Source organism: Zootoca vivipara, chromosome 7 (assembly GCF_963506605.1).
Source record: "Zootoca vivipara chromosome 7, rZooViv1.1, whole genome shotgun sequence".
Taxonomy (NCBI): domain Eukaryota; kingdom Metazoa; phylum Chordata; class Lepidosauria; order Squamata; family Lacertidae; genus Zootoca; species Zootoca vivipara.
The window spans coordinates 49,081,287-49,097,992 of NC_083282.1; the positions used below are offsets into that span (position 1 = coordinate 49,081,287).

General features: G+C 44.6%; 2 protein-coding genes across 2 annotated transcripts; both read left to right on the plus strand.

Moving 5' to 3' along the window:
* The first annotated feature begins 1,494 nt into the window (after positions 1 to 1,494).
* LOC118089391 (protein FAM107B-like) lies at positions 1,495 to 10,827 on the plus strand. The gene is made up of 5 exons (XM_060277476.1): positions 1,495 to 1,779; positions 5,904 to 5,940; positions 7,586 to 7,733; positions 9,346 to 9,511; positions 10,711 to 10,827. Exons 1-5 carry the CDS (start codon positions 1,756 to 1,758, stop codon positions 10,825 to 10,827), a joined length of 492 nt encoding a protein of 163 aa, XP_060133459.1. The 5' UTR covers positions 1,495 to 1,755.
* Positions 10,828 to 15,289: 4,462 nt separating this feature from the next.
* GPR25 (G protein-coupled receptor 25) lies at positions 15,290 to 16,411 on the plus strand. Its single transcript, XM_035121611.2, has one exon. The coding sequence runs from the start codon at positions 15,290 to 15,292 to the stop codon at positions 16,409 to 16,411; it is 1,122 nt and encodes a 373-aa protein (XP_034977502.1).
* The last annotated feature ends 295 nt before the right edge of the window (positions 16,412 to 16,706 follow it).

Below are 16,706 nucleotides of genomic sequence, written 5' to 3' on the forward strand. Positions count from 1 at the left end.
TAAAAGGGTGCGATACTTAAAAAATATAAAACCACTTAATTAAAAAATTAAGCAGTGTGTAAGAATATAAAGTAATTACTAATAAATACAGTAGATAAAATCAGGACATACACACACACAATAATGTCTGGGTAGGCTTGATGGAATATAAACATTTTCAGCAAGTGTCTACAGCAATATAGTGTGTCAGCTTAAATATCAATAGGTAGGGAGTTCCAAAGATTCAGAGCAATCTCAATCATCCATTCAGCCCCATTCCCCAAATCCACTGCTTACTTGTATGAAGATACATTGCATTCTTACCATTCTAAAAGAGGTCAATAGGGATCCACATTATTCCAAGATTGACTGAATTTTTATGATGTTTTTAACTAGGCAAGGGTTCTTTCTTATCTTCATGGGGTAGCGTAAAGGGCTCAGAGCATGTGAAACCTTTTCCTCACAGAAGTTCTATGGATAGGGCAAATACTAGTGGGAGAAAGAAGAGAAGGGATAATGGACACAATAGAAATTATGCTTTCACTTAGAGGGATGAGTACTGGTAATTGTGCATCTCCAATTTAAGCCATCTGGCCAAAACAGAAGCCTCATCTGGTAGGGAAATGGCAAGACACCTCCCCCCTGCCCCCTCCCCCGCCATACAACACTAAAAATAGTCCTGTAGCAGTAGCATTCTAATCTCTAGTCACACAGCTATTCTACCACATGCACAAAACTACTAATGGAGTGTCCAGTCCTATCAATGAGAACTCAGAAGGAAGTCCCATTGTGAATAAGGTTACAGCCTTAATGTGACTTTTGTGTGGATGTGTATAGGATTGTGCTATAAAATAAAATAAAATATGTGGGTTCTACAAGCTGCTTCCCCATCCTCCCTTTACTGAGAATTTTATTTGTTGAAAAGAAACTGAAGGCAGTTCCAGAATCCCAAAGATTCTGGATTCGTTTAGGAATGACAATTTTTCATACACTGGTACAGAATCACAAAATGCAGTGTAACAAAATGTAATCTTCATAAATGGCATGAACAAAAATTTCCTGCACCGGGGTCACAACCGCAGTGAGTTAACTGGCTACCGCTGTATGGGGGCAGCAGGTGGGCATTGGCAGCAGCACTGGTGAAGCTTCTAGAGATGCTATGGGGATGTCTGCCATGTTCCCACCAATTTGGTATTTTCTACCCATGTGTACTCCCCTTTCTCAGCTGAGCTATAGCAGTGATAGCAAATCCCCAGACCCGGCAACGTAATTGGTGTTTAGGATTGCTCTGTTAAGATGTTAGCCCAAACAACTTTATCTGATTTGTAATCATCTAAAGGGTGCATAATCAAGTACTGTACCGGTAATCCATTTTCTGCTGAACCTTGTTGATACCTTAAGAAATGTTTCAGTGCTCCAGACTTGGAAAATGACATCCTCTGCTTAATCAGCCAAAGGTTCTTAAAGGAACATGTCACATGACACCTGTTCCCCCCCCTTTATTTTTTACATCCAACAACACACCCAGGGATTAGTCTAAGGGCTTTAATGGGTTTTGTGAAGAGCCTGCTAAAAGAAGCAGGGCCCATCCACAATCACATTACCGTCTCCACTGCCAAGAAAATCAACAGGAGGACTTGGTTCACAGGTGTTTTTCTAGAAGAAAGTGAAGCCCAGTGCTAAACTGTTCTGGCACAGTAAGTACTTCAGAGACAACATTCCACAGCTTTAAAGGAAAGGAAAGTGAGGAGGGAAAAGCTTCCTTCAGTCAGCGCCATGGGGGCCTCCCAGTCAAAACGGGTGAGTAGCTTTCTTGTTGATGGTCTGATAAAGGGGATGAAACAGGTGTTTGTCATATCTCGGAGGCTGCCCCCCTGACATCATGATGAGATCTTTTTGATCAGTCGGTCACATTCTGTTGCGTATACAGTCTTTGAACTAAGTCTATATGACAACAGAAGCATGGCAAGACTGCAATCGATAAAGCAATCTCTCGAGAGGCAGAGGTGTTTCTGATGGCTGACAACTGTGGAATATTCTGCTGGGGACTCTTGGAAGCTTAACCCTGAGCTTTTCTTGGAAATACTATATGACCTTTTTATTTGGGCTTAATCGTTTCATCTTGACTGCTTCTAAACTGATGAGTGGATGGGCTTTGTATAGCATGAATGATTAATTAAGTATAATAATTTAGATCTGAAATGAACAATATATATATTAGACCTCAGGGCTGGCCCATTTTGCTTCCTGAAGCGAAGGACAAGATGTCATCCCTTCTATTCCATGAATAGCAGCCACCCAGCCTGGACATTGAATCTTCCTTGACCAATGGGGATGGAACAGGCACCGTATGGGGTACAGGGCAGTCTGTACTCCCTATAGCTGCACCATTTCACTATTAGAACTTCATTAGGGGCTAAGTACTCCCCTCACTGGTGTCCTACAGTGATGGGAGCAAAGGCATTTTTTAAATAAAAAATGTGAGCACCAACAAGGCTGCTTCTGCCTCAGAAGCAATTTCTCTTTATATTTCCTCTCCTCCTCTGTCTCCTGTATCTCCCGCACCCCATAGTCGCCTTTGACTGGACTTAACCGTCTAGGGGTCCTTTACCTTTACCCTCCTCTAGCACTGAACCATACATTTCTCTTACATTTCCTAAAAAGCCAAGATAGGGAATAGACGTATTGTTCAATTGTTATGCCACTCGCAGGAAGACTAAACCCTCCATTACATCTGGACCATGTAGAGGATGTGGTATCTCACACACTAGAAAATGGTGCTGTCATATTTCTCAGAAGTGCAAAAAATGGGAACTGTTGTTCAGCGACAGTGCAGATGGACATAGTGTCATACAAATGCTTTGTGTTAATCCTCTGGTGACAGTGACCTCTCTTCAACACAGGGCTGTAATGGTGCAAAAAGTAATTGTCTCAGACCTGTCCTGTTACATACAGGTGAAAGAAACAGCTCTTGCCCCCGTAAAACAGCCTCCTGCAGGGATAAACTCCTAGATTATACTTAATCCTGCTTCTATGTGTAGTCATCATTTTCACTCTTACGTTGATCCACTGAACCTATCCCCTTTCCTCTCCATAGCCACCTAACCAAAATCCTAATTGAAAGAGATGAGGTAGATCTGCCAGAAAGGCTACTTTTAGAGATAGTTTGTTCACACTTCAGCTGAAGTTTGTCTTTCTTAGGGCTCGCTCAAACTGTTGCTTAATGTGGGTAGTAAGTTTCCTGTACCTCCATGAATTCTCCACCATCCATGTGATGATCTCCATATCACTGCCTTCCCACATGTTCCCCTCCCTCAACCTGGTTTTGCTCATAGGGATGCCCTGAAAAGGAGAGGGTGTGAGAAAATCCAGATCAAGGGAGGGGAAAGTGTGGGAAGGAGAACGTCATATGGACAATGGAGAATTAATGAGGGCACGGGAAGCTTAGTATCCACATTAAACAACAGTATGGATGAGCACAGAGCAAAGGACCACTGATCAACATTTCAAATCTAATAAAAGGGGAGAGATTGGGTCTAAAGGCAGAAGGAATACTGATGAAGCTGCATTTATGTTCCTGAACTTCATAGGCATGGAGATGATGGTTTTGAGGACAACTTTAAAGCAGCTGAGCTAGTTTTCCAGGGAAAGAGCCACATCAGATGAAGGGGAGCAGCACATACCACTCTTTAAGCATAACTGCTGAAACTTGGCATCTAAGAAATCCCTAACAGGAATGTTTGTCTTTCCCCTGAAGGATGCATTCAATCTGTTGCTGCTGCAGTGCATTCCTCCAGCAAATGTGTTGTTTGTCTTTGGAGATTTAAACCTGTAAGGATCAGGCAGGGCCAACCCTATGATTAGGTGGAGGGAAGCAGCTGTCTCAGGTAGTGAATGCAACTGCCATGCCCCCGTTGTTCCATTTCTCCCATCCTCCTGAACTGACACCCTGGCAGCGGCCAGTGGTCTCACCTAGTGATCTCCCAGTGCAGATCCTTGACCTAGCAAGCAGGAAGAGAGGGAGCCAGCCCAGGCTACACAGCCCAGTAGGCCCTATGTATGTAAATGCATTTCTTGGCACACATGACTGATGCTGAGGGAGGCATCCTTTGTCTGAGCAGCCAGCAAATGGGTACCAGACAGGGCAGTGACTGAACAGGCAGCAGCAAGGTTTTTGAGGACAGAGCATGCTCTAAGCCAGGCATCCCCAAACTTCGGCCCTCCAGGTGTTTTGGACTACAATTCCCATAATCCCTGACCACTGGTCCTGTTAGCTAGAGATCATGGGAGTTGTAGGCCAAAACATCTGGAGGGCCACAGTTTGGGGACGCCTGCTCTAAGCTAGCCTGTTGCCCTCAGTTTCAGTGGTGGACACTGCCTCTCCACAAGTGTTGAAGACTCTCTGGTCAGCTTCTGTATGGTGGAATATGTGGTGGGGAGATTGTGTGTTATCATATCCTTTGCCTCAGGCAGCAAAATGTATTGGACGGGCCCTGGATATGTGCTAGGGATGCTCTGCTTTGCCCTCAATTCCATATGATTAGGATGTAGAAGAAATAGATGTTGGGTTTGTCTGACCTGCTGAAAGTCTATGTGCAGGTAGATTAACAGCAGCACTCATTTGCTCCTCTGTAAGACCATGCAGGGGGAAAGTAATGAGGATGCCTGTGCAGAAGCTCAGTACACTCTTGTATAATCTGCCCCCCTAGTCTCTCCTCGGTGTCCATTATAATAATAATAATAATAATAATAATAATAATAATAATAATAATAATAATTTATTATTTATACCCCGCCCATCTGGCTGGGTTTCCCCAGCCACTCTGGGCAGCTTCCAACCGAATATTAAAAACAGTACAGCATCAAACATTAAAAACTTCCCTAAATGTCTGGGAATAGGCAGGGTAGGCCTGCTGGCACCTATGCCATTATAATAGTCTTGCATTGTTTACTTTGGATGAGGCGGCCACAAACCTGAGCCTGACAGATGACAGGCTAATCAGCAGTGGCTTAAAAGGGAAATCTCATTGGAGATGGAAAACCTAATCTTTCAAAGCTGCACAGAGAGACCGAGGGATCCAGAATAGCTTCATCGGGTTGAGATGATCCTGTGTGAATGATCAGGGCAAAATATAAGAGTTGGGCAAATGAATGTCGTGCAGAAAATAACATGGAGTTAGGAAAATGCACAGGCATCAGACGTAAGGCAGCCTATTAGCACTGTGGATGGTGGAAAAGCTTGATTTGCAAAGGAAGGAAGGTCTGTGGGCAGCATCTGGGTATTCCAGAGCCAGAAGCGAACTGTAGTATCTGGACTCCTTTCCAATAGAAGGCAGGCAGGTGATTACGAGAGTTATTCTAATGATTTTGGGTTCTGCTAGAGCAGGCATCCCCAAACTGCGGCCCTCCAGATGTTTTGGCCTACAACTCCCATGATCCCTAGCTAACAGGACCAGTGGTCGGGGAAGATAGGAATTGTAGTCCAAAACATCTGGAGGGCCGAAGTTTGGGGATGCCTGAGCTAGAGGGTATATTATAGTGACTGGCCAAAATATGGTCTGCGTTTTATTCTGTCTGGCTCCTTTCACCTGCTAATTTCATAACACTTTAGTAACATTGGCAAAGAGACTTATTTTTCACAGAGACTTTGGTATAAAACCTTCATGCATTGGCCAGTGAAAGAGCTGGAGATCGAGCATCAGGCAGTGGAGTGTGCTGCTGGAGTGTTTCAGCTGTTCGCCTCCACTTGTATATTTGTAAACAAACTGCAATATTACAAAATGCCATAAGCCTCCCATGATTTCCTTTCAAAGGAAACCGAACCAGGGTGAGCACTATACCCCTGGGACGCAAGTGTGGTGAAAGCAGAAGTGCAAGCATTTGTCGATCCATTGTTTTTTGAAATGCTGCCTTTTCTGTTCCAGGGTGAATACAGAACTCAGAAGAGCAGTCTGAACCCAGGTAAGAGTATTTTACAGCAGGGTGGGAGTACCCTCTTCAAACCAAGGCTACCTTCTTTTATGTGGGGAGTGCATGCCAGTGGTGGGTGTGGCCAAATATAAAAGTGGGCAGTGCAGTGCAGTGCAGGGGAAGTGGTTATAAAAATGGGGAGAAACTATGCAAGCATTGCGACCTCGGGGACTCACCTTTAGAGGGATGGAAAAGTGGGGGTTGTGTTCCTCTTACTCATTTAATGCATTAATTGGCCATAGCAGCAAAAGTCTGTTGTATTATGCATAGAAGGATGGCATCTATTCAGCCTGTGACTATTGGAACTTGTCCCAAGTACTCTTTTGGGGTCTAAAGGGTTTTGCATATGATCCAAATAAGAGTGCACCTTTATTTAGCTTCTTGTTGCTGAAAGCTCTGTGCTGGTGGGGGAAAACTGCCTTGTTAGAGGTAGGGAATACTGGATGATTCTCTCCCAAGTCCTTGCCAGTATTGCACGTGTTCATTCATAAGCCCATTCTGTCTAGCTTTTCCATCACCTTGTGAAACTTTTTTTAAAACCCACATAAAAATCCGTATTCTAAATGTCATTCACGTGGTCATTTTTTAATAGAGTTATAAACAGTTTATCAAGGTTTTCATGGTTAAATAATGGTATAAATGCGCCCCGGAGTGGTGAAAAAAGAGGTAGCAATACTCACGTAATGAGACGTTCAGTGGTGGAATTTCTGGTTTTGCCACATGGGGGTGCATTTGTATAATAATAAGAATCTGTGCAAGACTTAACATAACAGAAGTCTTGATGGACCATCTGTGACTGACCTGATGTGTCATTTGCATTACAATGCCAACCCTGTCTTAAAGGATCCCAGAAATGGAAGTGCATTCAAGCCCACACTTCAACTGCATGTGAATTGCCTTGTTCTCAACCAAGTCATTCAGTAAACCCCAGTTATTGAGGAAGATCTACACTAGGGGTAGGCAACCTAAGGCCAGGGGTCTTCTCAATCTGGCCCACGGACGGTCCGGGAATCAGCATGTTTTTACATGAGTAGAATGTGTGCTTTTACTTAAAATGCATCTCTGGGTTATTTGTGGGGCATAGGAATTTGTTCAATTCCCCGCCCCCCCCCCCCAAAAAATAAACTCCGGCCCACCACATGGTCTGAGGGATGGTGGACCTGCCCATGGCTGAAGAAGGTTGCTGACCCCTGATCTATCACTATGATACGCCTATCCAAGCCATTTCATTAACATTTAGAGATCTTTCCACAGCTCACGACTGGAATAGTTAGGGGACAACATGGTTCAAGAAAACATTGTAGCAATGGGAAGACCAACCTAGCCCCACCCACAGACCAGAGAGGGAGCAGCTTCAGGGTGTTATGACCCTGGGGGTCAGACTCCCCCATCTTGAGTGGGTGAGGCCTGGGATTCAGAAGGGAAGAGAGAATTACTCTTCATGGGGACAGTGCTGTTGACATCAGGTCCTACTTTACACCACTCTGGAATCCTTAATGAAGAGCAGGTTAAAAATACTTTCAACAAACTGATGCTGAGCAGCTTTGTAGCCACCTTACAGTATGAAAGCAGAGAGGAAAATGTGTAATGAATTTTCTGAAGGCTTCAAAACTGTTGTCATGCCGTTATGTTCCAGAAGGAGACAGCAGAAGCTTTGAGCATGGCACCTACCAGGCATCTGAAAGCCACAGGAGCCTCATTGAGCCTAAGAAACTGCCAAACCCAGTGAGGGAGTCCAAGTACCATCGGGAGTTGCACCGGGAACTGATTTTCACTCAAAGGAGGTGAGTGTCTTTAATCCAGGAATTGCAGTAGTTTAGGCACTGAAGCTATGAACAGAGAACATACAATGCCTTTAAACCATACATTGGCACCTGAGGTGAACCAGAAAATGGTGCTACCCTGGCCAAGGAAGAAGAGTTGAGTGAAGATCTGCATTGGGAACAAGGCGGGGAATCAAATCAATCTTACATGACTGTTGACGTGAGAATTAAAGGCTGTCAGAGGGCAGGGGCTGCTCTGAATCATACCAGGGTGGTGCAGAACCCAGGAGATCCCAGAGGGTTGCCAGGACGTGTCCTCTTTTTCATGGGTAGAGTCGTCATAGCAATCCATAGTTATAAGTAAAGGTAAAAATAAAGGTACCCCTGACTGTTAGGTTCAGTCGCGGAAGACTCTGAGGTTGCACGCTCATCTCACCCTATAAGCCGAGGGAGCCGGCATTTGTCCACAGACAGCTTCCGGGTCAAGTGGCCAGCATGACTAAGCCGCTTCTGGTGAACCAGACCAGTGCACGGAAACACCGTTTACTTTCCCGCCGGAGCGGTACCTATTTATCTACTTGCACTTTGACGTGCTTTCAAACTGCTAGGTTGGCAGGAGCTGGGACCTAACAACGGGAGCTCACCCCGTCGCGGGGATTCGAACTGCTAACCTTCCGATCGGCAAGCCCTAGGGTCTGTGGTTTAGACCACAGCGCCACCCGCGTCCCTATAGTTATAAGTAGAAGTCTGCAAATGTGTCTTCTTTTTTGCTCTTCAAAATCTGGCAACCCTAAGAGGACAGCCCCCGCCATTTCCTCCCTAGAGGTGGATGGAGGCCAGTAATGCCTCCTATTTGCCGAGGAGGAGGCAGATCTAGCAGCCATTCCTTGGATGCCCAATCGGCTGTCCTTTTGGATCCTGCTGCCCAAGGTGGTGGCCTCACCTTGTCTCATGGGTGGCCAGCCCTGTGTTTAAAGCACATTTAAGGCATGTGACTTCCCCCAAAGAATCCTGGGAGCTGTAGTTTAAGAGTGCTGGGAAGTGCAGATCTGTGATGGGTAAAGTACAGCTCCTATTATTCTTTTGGAGGGGTGCTTTAAACAGATGGAATGTACACAGTTCTTCAAGGGAGTTGGCCCTCCTGTTCTACCTGCAAAATCAGGGGAAAGGATCCTGCAGGGACCAACAAACCAAGACACAAGACACCAAGTATAAATAAAATAAGTAGCACAATCTCTGTTGGGTGTGGGCCCATGAGATATCTCTCAAAAGCACCTAAACCTAGCATCCAGTATGGCAACTCGGGATGCCCACTGAGCTAAATAAGAAAGGGGGTTTTGCCCAATATACAGGAGAGAAACCACCTTGGGACTCCCAATCAACTTGACTGGGCACTGGAGGAGGAGGGCTTGGAAAATAACAGTCCAATTCTTACAGAGCCCATATTTAGCTCTTCATAGGTCTGATAAGCTAAGCATGTGCCCATACATAATATAGTTGATTTATTTTGTCAGGAGAACCCTGGGTTATCATGAAATGTGGTGAAAGGAGAGGGGAGTGGAATAACAGACATTGTGGAAGGGAAGAAAGGCCCACAAACGTCTGCTTTCGTGCTGTGTTGTCCTTTCTGTAGGGGGATCCTTCCAGAACACAAGCCTGAGCTTCAGAGAGTTCTAGAAGCCAGAAGAATCAAGCAGCTGAAGCAGCAGGAAGAAACCCAAAAGCCCTTGACAGATCTGGAAGAAGAGCTGAGAAAACGACAGCAGAAGCTTGACCAGGTCTTTAGCATCTGTTCCCCAGTTAGCTTTTCTGGATGTACCACAACATCACGTTTGTCTTATAACCTCCTTCATCCTGCTGTGATCAGTCCATATTATTAATCCCTAACACACACCCAGCTCAGCAAGGCTCATTTGTCTTCCTAGCAAAAACAGCATCTAATCACAAAGAATCCACTTTACCCCTCACAGAGCTACAATTCCCAGCACCCTTAAACTACAGTTCCCAGGATTGTTAGGGGGTGTAGTGTCTACATTGTATTGTACCCTTCTCCCTTGTGCCAGCCTTCCCCTCAGGTGTGACCAGCACCTCCTCTCTCAGTTCCTTCTCCATCATTCATCTGGAGAGGTAAAGATAGCCAGTTCTCCTTCCAGGCCCAAACGCACACACACAGTTTTGATATTACGCAGACCCTGTCCTCCAAACACCTCTTCCCTTCTGGTAAGCAGATATTGCTGTGTTTTTACTGTTTCAAAAACACACCAAATCAGTTTTAATCAGAAGTGACAATGGGACACAAAGGTGGAGAGCAAGTATAGTACCCGCTAAGGAAGAAAGGCAGTTAAAACATTCAAATATGCTGTGAACTGGCTGGTCTGAGGACCAGGATAAGAAAAAACGAAGATAATGAATACAAGGAGGAATGGACAATGTTTACTGACTATTTTAAGAACCAGTAGAAGCAAAAACATAGCTTAGCAGGTCTCGAGTAAATCCAGCAGAGTTGAAATAGAGTATTTAATAGATAACAAATTGGATGATTAAAAAGATGCGGATTAAGCGGAGTAGTAGAAAAGCAAAGGAACCAGGAAAAGGGTGGAAGGGAAGTCATATGGTATATTTATACTGCACATGCTGTATTTGGTACAACGTTGTAAGTGGGACAGGGGGGGGGGAGGGAGTTAAATATGCTCTCTGTTTTTGAAAATGCAAAAAAAAAGTGACAATGGGACAAAAGCAGTGTGTGTGTGTGTGTGTGTGTGTGTGTGTGTGTGTGTGTGTGTAAACCATGGGGAGCAATGCCTTTCAAGCATTTTCAGTCCTATCAGAATTGTTGCTAAATCCAGTGTCAATGAAGCTCAGGAGTGAGTATACGACTTTCATTTAATCAAACAGTAGGGGTGTTTGGTTTTGCAATAGGCTGCAGCCTCATGTTTGTGCAGAATTGTCCCTCTGGCTAGAACCAATGAAAATATGTTGAACATTTCCTCTTTTACAGTATGAAAGAGAGCTGGTCTTGAAGGGCGAGCAAGATGGCCGGCCTGAGTTCATCCTCGTCAAAGAGAGCCTGAGGAAGATAAAGCTGTCGACAGAAACGGACATCAGGCAGACATGAGAGCCAGGTGACCGCAAGTGCAGTTTCTATCCAAATGGCTCCTTGATGGAAGATCACACGGAGGAATCCTAAGATGCACCACAGCCTCCCCTTGCTGGCCTGCAGAGCCCCTGCTCAGCTTAACCTCAGGCACTGGGCAGCAGGAGAAAGTCGGAAGCAAGGACTAGCCCCGTGGTGGCTTTGGGTGGAGGCTGGCTGTCATTCAGCCATGACAGTTAAGGAAACATGGGGATGAAAGGGCAGATTGGAATCGGCAGAGGAGGCTGTGACTTGGCATGGCTGCCTTTTTAGTTTTTTAGTTTGCTGTTCAGTAATGCATCATTACAAAGAAAATACCTGTACTCTTCTTTTCATTTGTTTGTTTGTTTGTTTGTTTGTTTTGCATTCCAAGCCTTACTAGGCTCCCACCTGATCCAGGCCTCTCTTTTCTCTTTGTAAAAAAGTTGCTAATGCTCTTACCTGCTAGCTCCAGTGTCAAATTTTCTATGCTTAGATTGAGATATAACCCACCATTAAAGCTAACTTTGGCATGGAGAAATGTGAATGGTCTGGTGGGGAGATGTATGTTTGCAACTGTATTAGGCTCATGGATCTAATATACATGCCAGATAGTGTTTTCTGCTGGCCTCAATTTCCTACCTATGGAATTAAGGAAACTATTTCAAGTGTCTCACAGGTCACCATCCAGGAGAAAAGCATTAAGGATGGTGAGATACTCAAGTAGAGGCACAAATAGCAGGCGGATGAACTTGGGATGGTTTGAGATGGTGGGAAAGGGTTGGGAAGCTTCCTTAGCCTGACAAAGAGTTAGAAATGCAAGCTTAGCCTGGCAAAGAATAAAAAATGCAGGTGTGGAGGCAGGACTGGTTGTTTATCTTATCTGGAAGTACTGGTAAGAACCACAACGAAATTGCTAGCAGGAGGTGAGTTACAGTTCATGATGCTATTTGACTTGTTCATCTGGAGATGCTGCCATCAGTTGGTTTCAGCATACGTTACACTTATTGCTCTCCTTATTATTCATCATTTATATACAGGTGAAACTCGGAAAATTGGAATATCGTCGAAAAGTGCATTTATTTCAGTAATGCAACTTAAAAGGTGAAACCAATATATGAGATAGATGCATGACATGCAAAGCAAGACATGTCAAGCCTTTATTTGTTGTAATGATTTGTCGTTAGGCGGGTCAATTATAAATGGGATGTAATTAATGAAATGTAATAGCGATGTTTATTTTTGTATTGTTGTAACTATTTGTTTTATTACTGTGGAATTTTCAAAAGAAAGCATTTGTAAAAATTAAAAGTAAAATAAAAAATAGAAAAGTTGCATTGCTGAAATAAATGCACTTTTCGACGATATTCTAATTTTCCGAGTTTCACCTGTAGATCTCTCTTCGAGACAGGCTGCCCATGCACCTTTTCACACTCCTCTCTTTGAAGGCATCCACTGTTGGATGGGCTGGCCAGTCCAAGCCCAGTTTGAAGAGGCAAGCATACTTGGTACACTATGACCATTAAAACATTGCTGATGAAGAATTGTCGAAACAGGGCCCTGGTCCTGGGATTTTTTCACTGGAATTTATTTTTATTGGCCTCACTATCATACTGGAATTGATTCCTATTTGAATTCATCATTACATAAATAAAGCCTTTTGAAGACTTACTTGAAATTCGTCTTCCTCCTGGCCCGAGTTCTTGCAATTTACTGTTTATTTCCAGTTTGAAGACAAAGCAGTGAAAGAAGAAAGAGGAGGGCGTTGAAGTTGCCCATCAACAGCCCCCAGGCAGCAAACTGAACAGGCGCACACAGGCCACCTGGCCACAGCCTTCCTCACTATGGTGGGCATTGTATTTCTATTTAAATGATAGGAATTATTTATATATTTACATAGGAAGCTGCCTTATAATAATTTATAATAATAAATTATTATTTATACCCCGCCCATCTGGCTGGGTTTCCCCAGCCACTCTGGGCGGCTTCCAACAGAAAGATTAAAATACACTAATTTCTTAAAGATTAAAAGCTTCCCTAAACAGGGCTGCCTTCAGATGTCCTCTAAAAGTCTGGTAGTTGTTTTTCTTTCTGACATCTGGTGGGAGGGCGTTCCACAGGGCGGATGCCACTACCAAGAAGGCCCTCTGTCTGGTTCGCTGTAACATGGCTTCTTGCAGCGAGGGAACCGCCAGAAGGCCCTCGGCACTGGACCTCAGTGTCCGGGCAGAACGATGGGGGTGGAGACGCTCCTTCAGGTATACTGGACCGAGGCCGTTTATGCTGAGTTTATGCTGAGTCAGGCTATGAGTCCCTCTATCCAGTATTGTCTACATTTACTGCCATCAACTCTCCAAGATTTCCGACGGAATCTTTAGCAGGCCTACCTGGAGAGATGTCAAGGATTGGACCTTGGACCTTTTGCATGCAAAGCAGATGCTCTACCACTAAGCTAAGGTTCTTCCCAAAAGGGAATGCAAATTAGCACATGCAAATCTATCTTTGTCCTTTGGGGGGGGGGTGAAATTTCATCCACTTTGGCAATGTCTAAATGACCACCATACTTCTAGATGAGCTCAGAAAAAACATCTAGCCAAGGATCCAATATCTGGGGTGGGGCAAAGGGTATGCTCATGTATAGGAGGCACAGTGAACACCTATACCACACTTAAATCATGTACAGTGAGGTCACACACACATTGGGGGGGGGGAGATTTCCCAGCTTTAGTTGTGGAAATAACCAAAGGAAGTGCCTGTCCTGAAGCAGAGCAGATGTGTTAGCCAACCTTAGCCCCACAGAACCATAATGAGCGGTGGGCATCAGTGGTTATCTGAATGGGCAGGAATGTAGGCCAAAGAGCCGATGTTGCCTTGCCCAGTGCTTCTTTCCTCATCTTAAGTATATTCTGCAGCTGGTACTGTTTGGTGATTTCCTTAAAAGGAAAACAAACCAGCCTCTCAGGAACATTTGTGTTCATTAAAGATGCTCTTTCAACCCTCCCATAGTACTATGGGAGGAAACCTGATGTTCCTAGTGGGTAAAGGTAAAAAAAAAGGTAAAGGACACCTGGACGGTTAAGTTCAGTCAAAGGCGACTATGGGGTTGTGGCGCTCATCTTGCTTTCAGGCCGAGCAAGCTGGTGTTTGTCCACAGACAGCTTTCTGGGTCATGTGGCCAGGAGGACTAAACCGCTTCTGGCACAACGGAACACCGTGACAGAAACCAGAGTGCACAGAAACACTGTTTACCTTCCCACTGCAGCGGTACCTATTTATCTACTTGCACTGGCATGCTTTCAAACTGCTAGGTTGGCAGGAGCTGGGACAGAACAACGGGAGCTCACTCCGTTGCAGGGATTCAAACCACTGGCCTTCCGACCAGCAAGCCCAAGAGCCTCAGTGGTTTAGACCACAGCACCACCCGCGTCCCTATTCCTAGTGGATAGTCAGCCTCAGACCTGTGTCCCACATCCAGTGGTGCCATCAAGGCAGGATTTGGGGACAGAAGTCCAGGGCCCTATTTCAACATAATGAGCAGGAAGCAGGAGAGGAAGCATGAAGGATTTGTGGGAAAACATAAGGTCTAGGAAATAATTTTTTTCCCGGTGATTGCAGGCAACACTTATTTTCTTCTTTTTATTCATTAAATTTCTATACTGCCTGTCATCTGAGGATCACAGGGCGGTTGACAATATAAAAGCACAAAACACATACCATAGTAACAAAGAAAAGGAATAAACCCGCCCCTGCATACTTTAAAAAGCCATCAATTGTTTAATTAGCCAAAAGCTTGGGTTTTTTCCTGGCGCCTAATTTTGCACTAGCAATTTAATAGCTTTGAGAGCTCAGGTGGAAACCCTATTGAAAAATAAAGCAGTACAGTAGTGCTAAAGAGCAGAGCTTGACATTATACTCTGTGTGAAGACAAACAATTTTGTATATGCTGATCATTTCGTTTAAGAATCACTTCACATGAGGCATCCAGAAAACAATTTGCTATTTACAGTAATAAAAAACATATATAAAACTATATATCCAAATCCATTATACTAACATCTCCATCTAAAAGGCCTGTTTTATGCATGCTTATGGCCAGTAATTCATCTCACTAAAATAAAATCAAAATCAAAATTCTGCAACGAAAAAAGCAGTTGTCATTGAGTTTGCACATCGTGGCACACTCCACCTCACCACTGAGTGCATATGTGCCCCTGGCCACACCCAGGAATGCCAATACCCACTTTTTGCAATCTTGGGTTTCCAAAATTAGGCTGATCTGATACCTTCTAGCTTGGCCCCACCCTTAACTCTTCTTGAAAACAAAAGGAAGTTAAAAGCAACAAGAAAACAACTTCTCAATTTTTTTTTTAAAAAGAAAGACACCCAGCCTGATACAGATCAAAGTGCTTTGCCCAGCCTATGCAGTAGCAGCACTTAATACTCTTTGGTTGGTCCTTGCCAAGAGATGGAACCTGCTCAGATGGTGACTGGATCATCGATGACTGAAACCTGGAGTGGCGATTTTGAGTCATCCACTATAGACAATTATGGTGACCTGGCGAATTATGACATTTGCCACCTGCAAGAACTACCATTTGCCTATATTTTTATCCCCACCGTCTACTACATTACTTTCCTCATTGGTTTCTTTGGGAACCTCTTTGTGATCCTGTTGATGGCACGAAAGGAAGGCCGGAAGAGGCTCGTGGACACCTTTGTCCTCAACCTGGCCGTGGCTGACCTGGTCTTCGTATGCACTCTGCCTTTCTGGGCTGTATCAAAAGCTCTTGGTTACTGGTGCTTTGGCGAGGGGCTATGCAAGTTCAGTAGCTATGCCATCACTGTGAACCGTTGCTCTAGCATCTTGTTCCTGATGGGCATGAGTGTGGAACGCTTCCTCGTGATGACCAAGCAGTGGGATTCCAGGACCGTCAGCACCAAGAAGAGCATAGCTATGAGCTGTGGTTGCATCTGGGTGTTCTCCCTTCTGTTGGGAATGCCATCTCTATTCTACAGAAAGTTGAACCTGGTGGATGACAGGTTTTTGTGCCATGACAAGCCCTCCCCCACCTTCAGCTTGATTATGCTCATCTTGACCTTCCTCCTGCCTTTGGGAGTAATCTTGTTCTGCTATTGCTCTATCTTCTCCAAGCTTCGGAGCCATGTCCACCTAGGCAAGAGGAGAAACAATGCCCTCAAGATCATCTTTGCCATCGTTGGAGCATTTATCTGTTCTTGGCTGCCCTTCAACGTGTTAAAGGTATTCTTCGTCTTCACCATGGCCCAGGACATCCATCCCCCCTGCTCAGCAATGATGGCTCTCACGTGGGGGCTGACCATCAGTGCTTGCCTGGCATTCGTAAACAGCTGTGTTAACCCTATCATCTATGTCTTTATGGATCAGCAATTCCGACAGCAGGCCCTGAAGCATTTCCCTGCTTTCTGCAGCAAAAGGGGAAATGTGCAAAGTTCAGCCCTGTCCTTTTCATCCACAGACACAAGCCTCCTATTTGCCAGCAGAAAGAAGCCCACACCAGCAACATCAGCTCGGGTAGGAGACCCAGAGAGCAAAGGGGTAGGTTTGTAAGCCTTCAAGAGTGGTACTGTATAATGTTGGCTGGACTGCTGCAAAAAGCCAGCAAGATTTCTGAGCTACGCTATTTGGGGAAAGGAGGGCAGGGAGATGAGTTAGAAGCATGTACTAAGTATGTCAAAAGAATGGGTATAAAGATTCTGTCCATTTGATGTAAATCACAGTAATATCAAGGAGGTAGAATTCAGTTATCCAAACATGTATATCAAATGCATAAAATCAGCTCCCACTTATGTAAATTGCCTACCAATTGCTACTGCACAATAAGCAGGCAGATTTAACCTACCAG

Bases quoted from the DNA above. Each gene is read 5' to 3' on its own strand.
- LOC118089391 (XM_060277476.1), top strand. From the start codon at position 1,756: ATGGGGGCCTCCCAGTCAAAACGG. The intron at 1,780-5,903 runs GTGAGTAGCTTT...TTTCTGTTCCAG, and splicing joins GGGCCTCCCAGTCAAAACGG to GGTGAATACAGAACTCAGAA. The intron at 9,512-10,710 runs GTTAGCTTTTCT...CCTCTTTTACAG, and splicing joins TCTTTAGCATCTGTTCCCCA to TATGAAAGAGAGCTGGTCTT.
- GPR25 (XM_035121611.2), top strand. From the start codon at position 15,290: ATGGAACCTGCTCAGATGGTGACTGGATCATCGATGACTGAAACCTGG.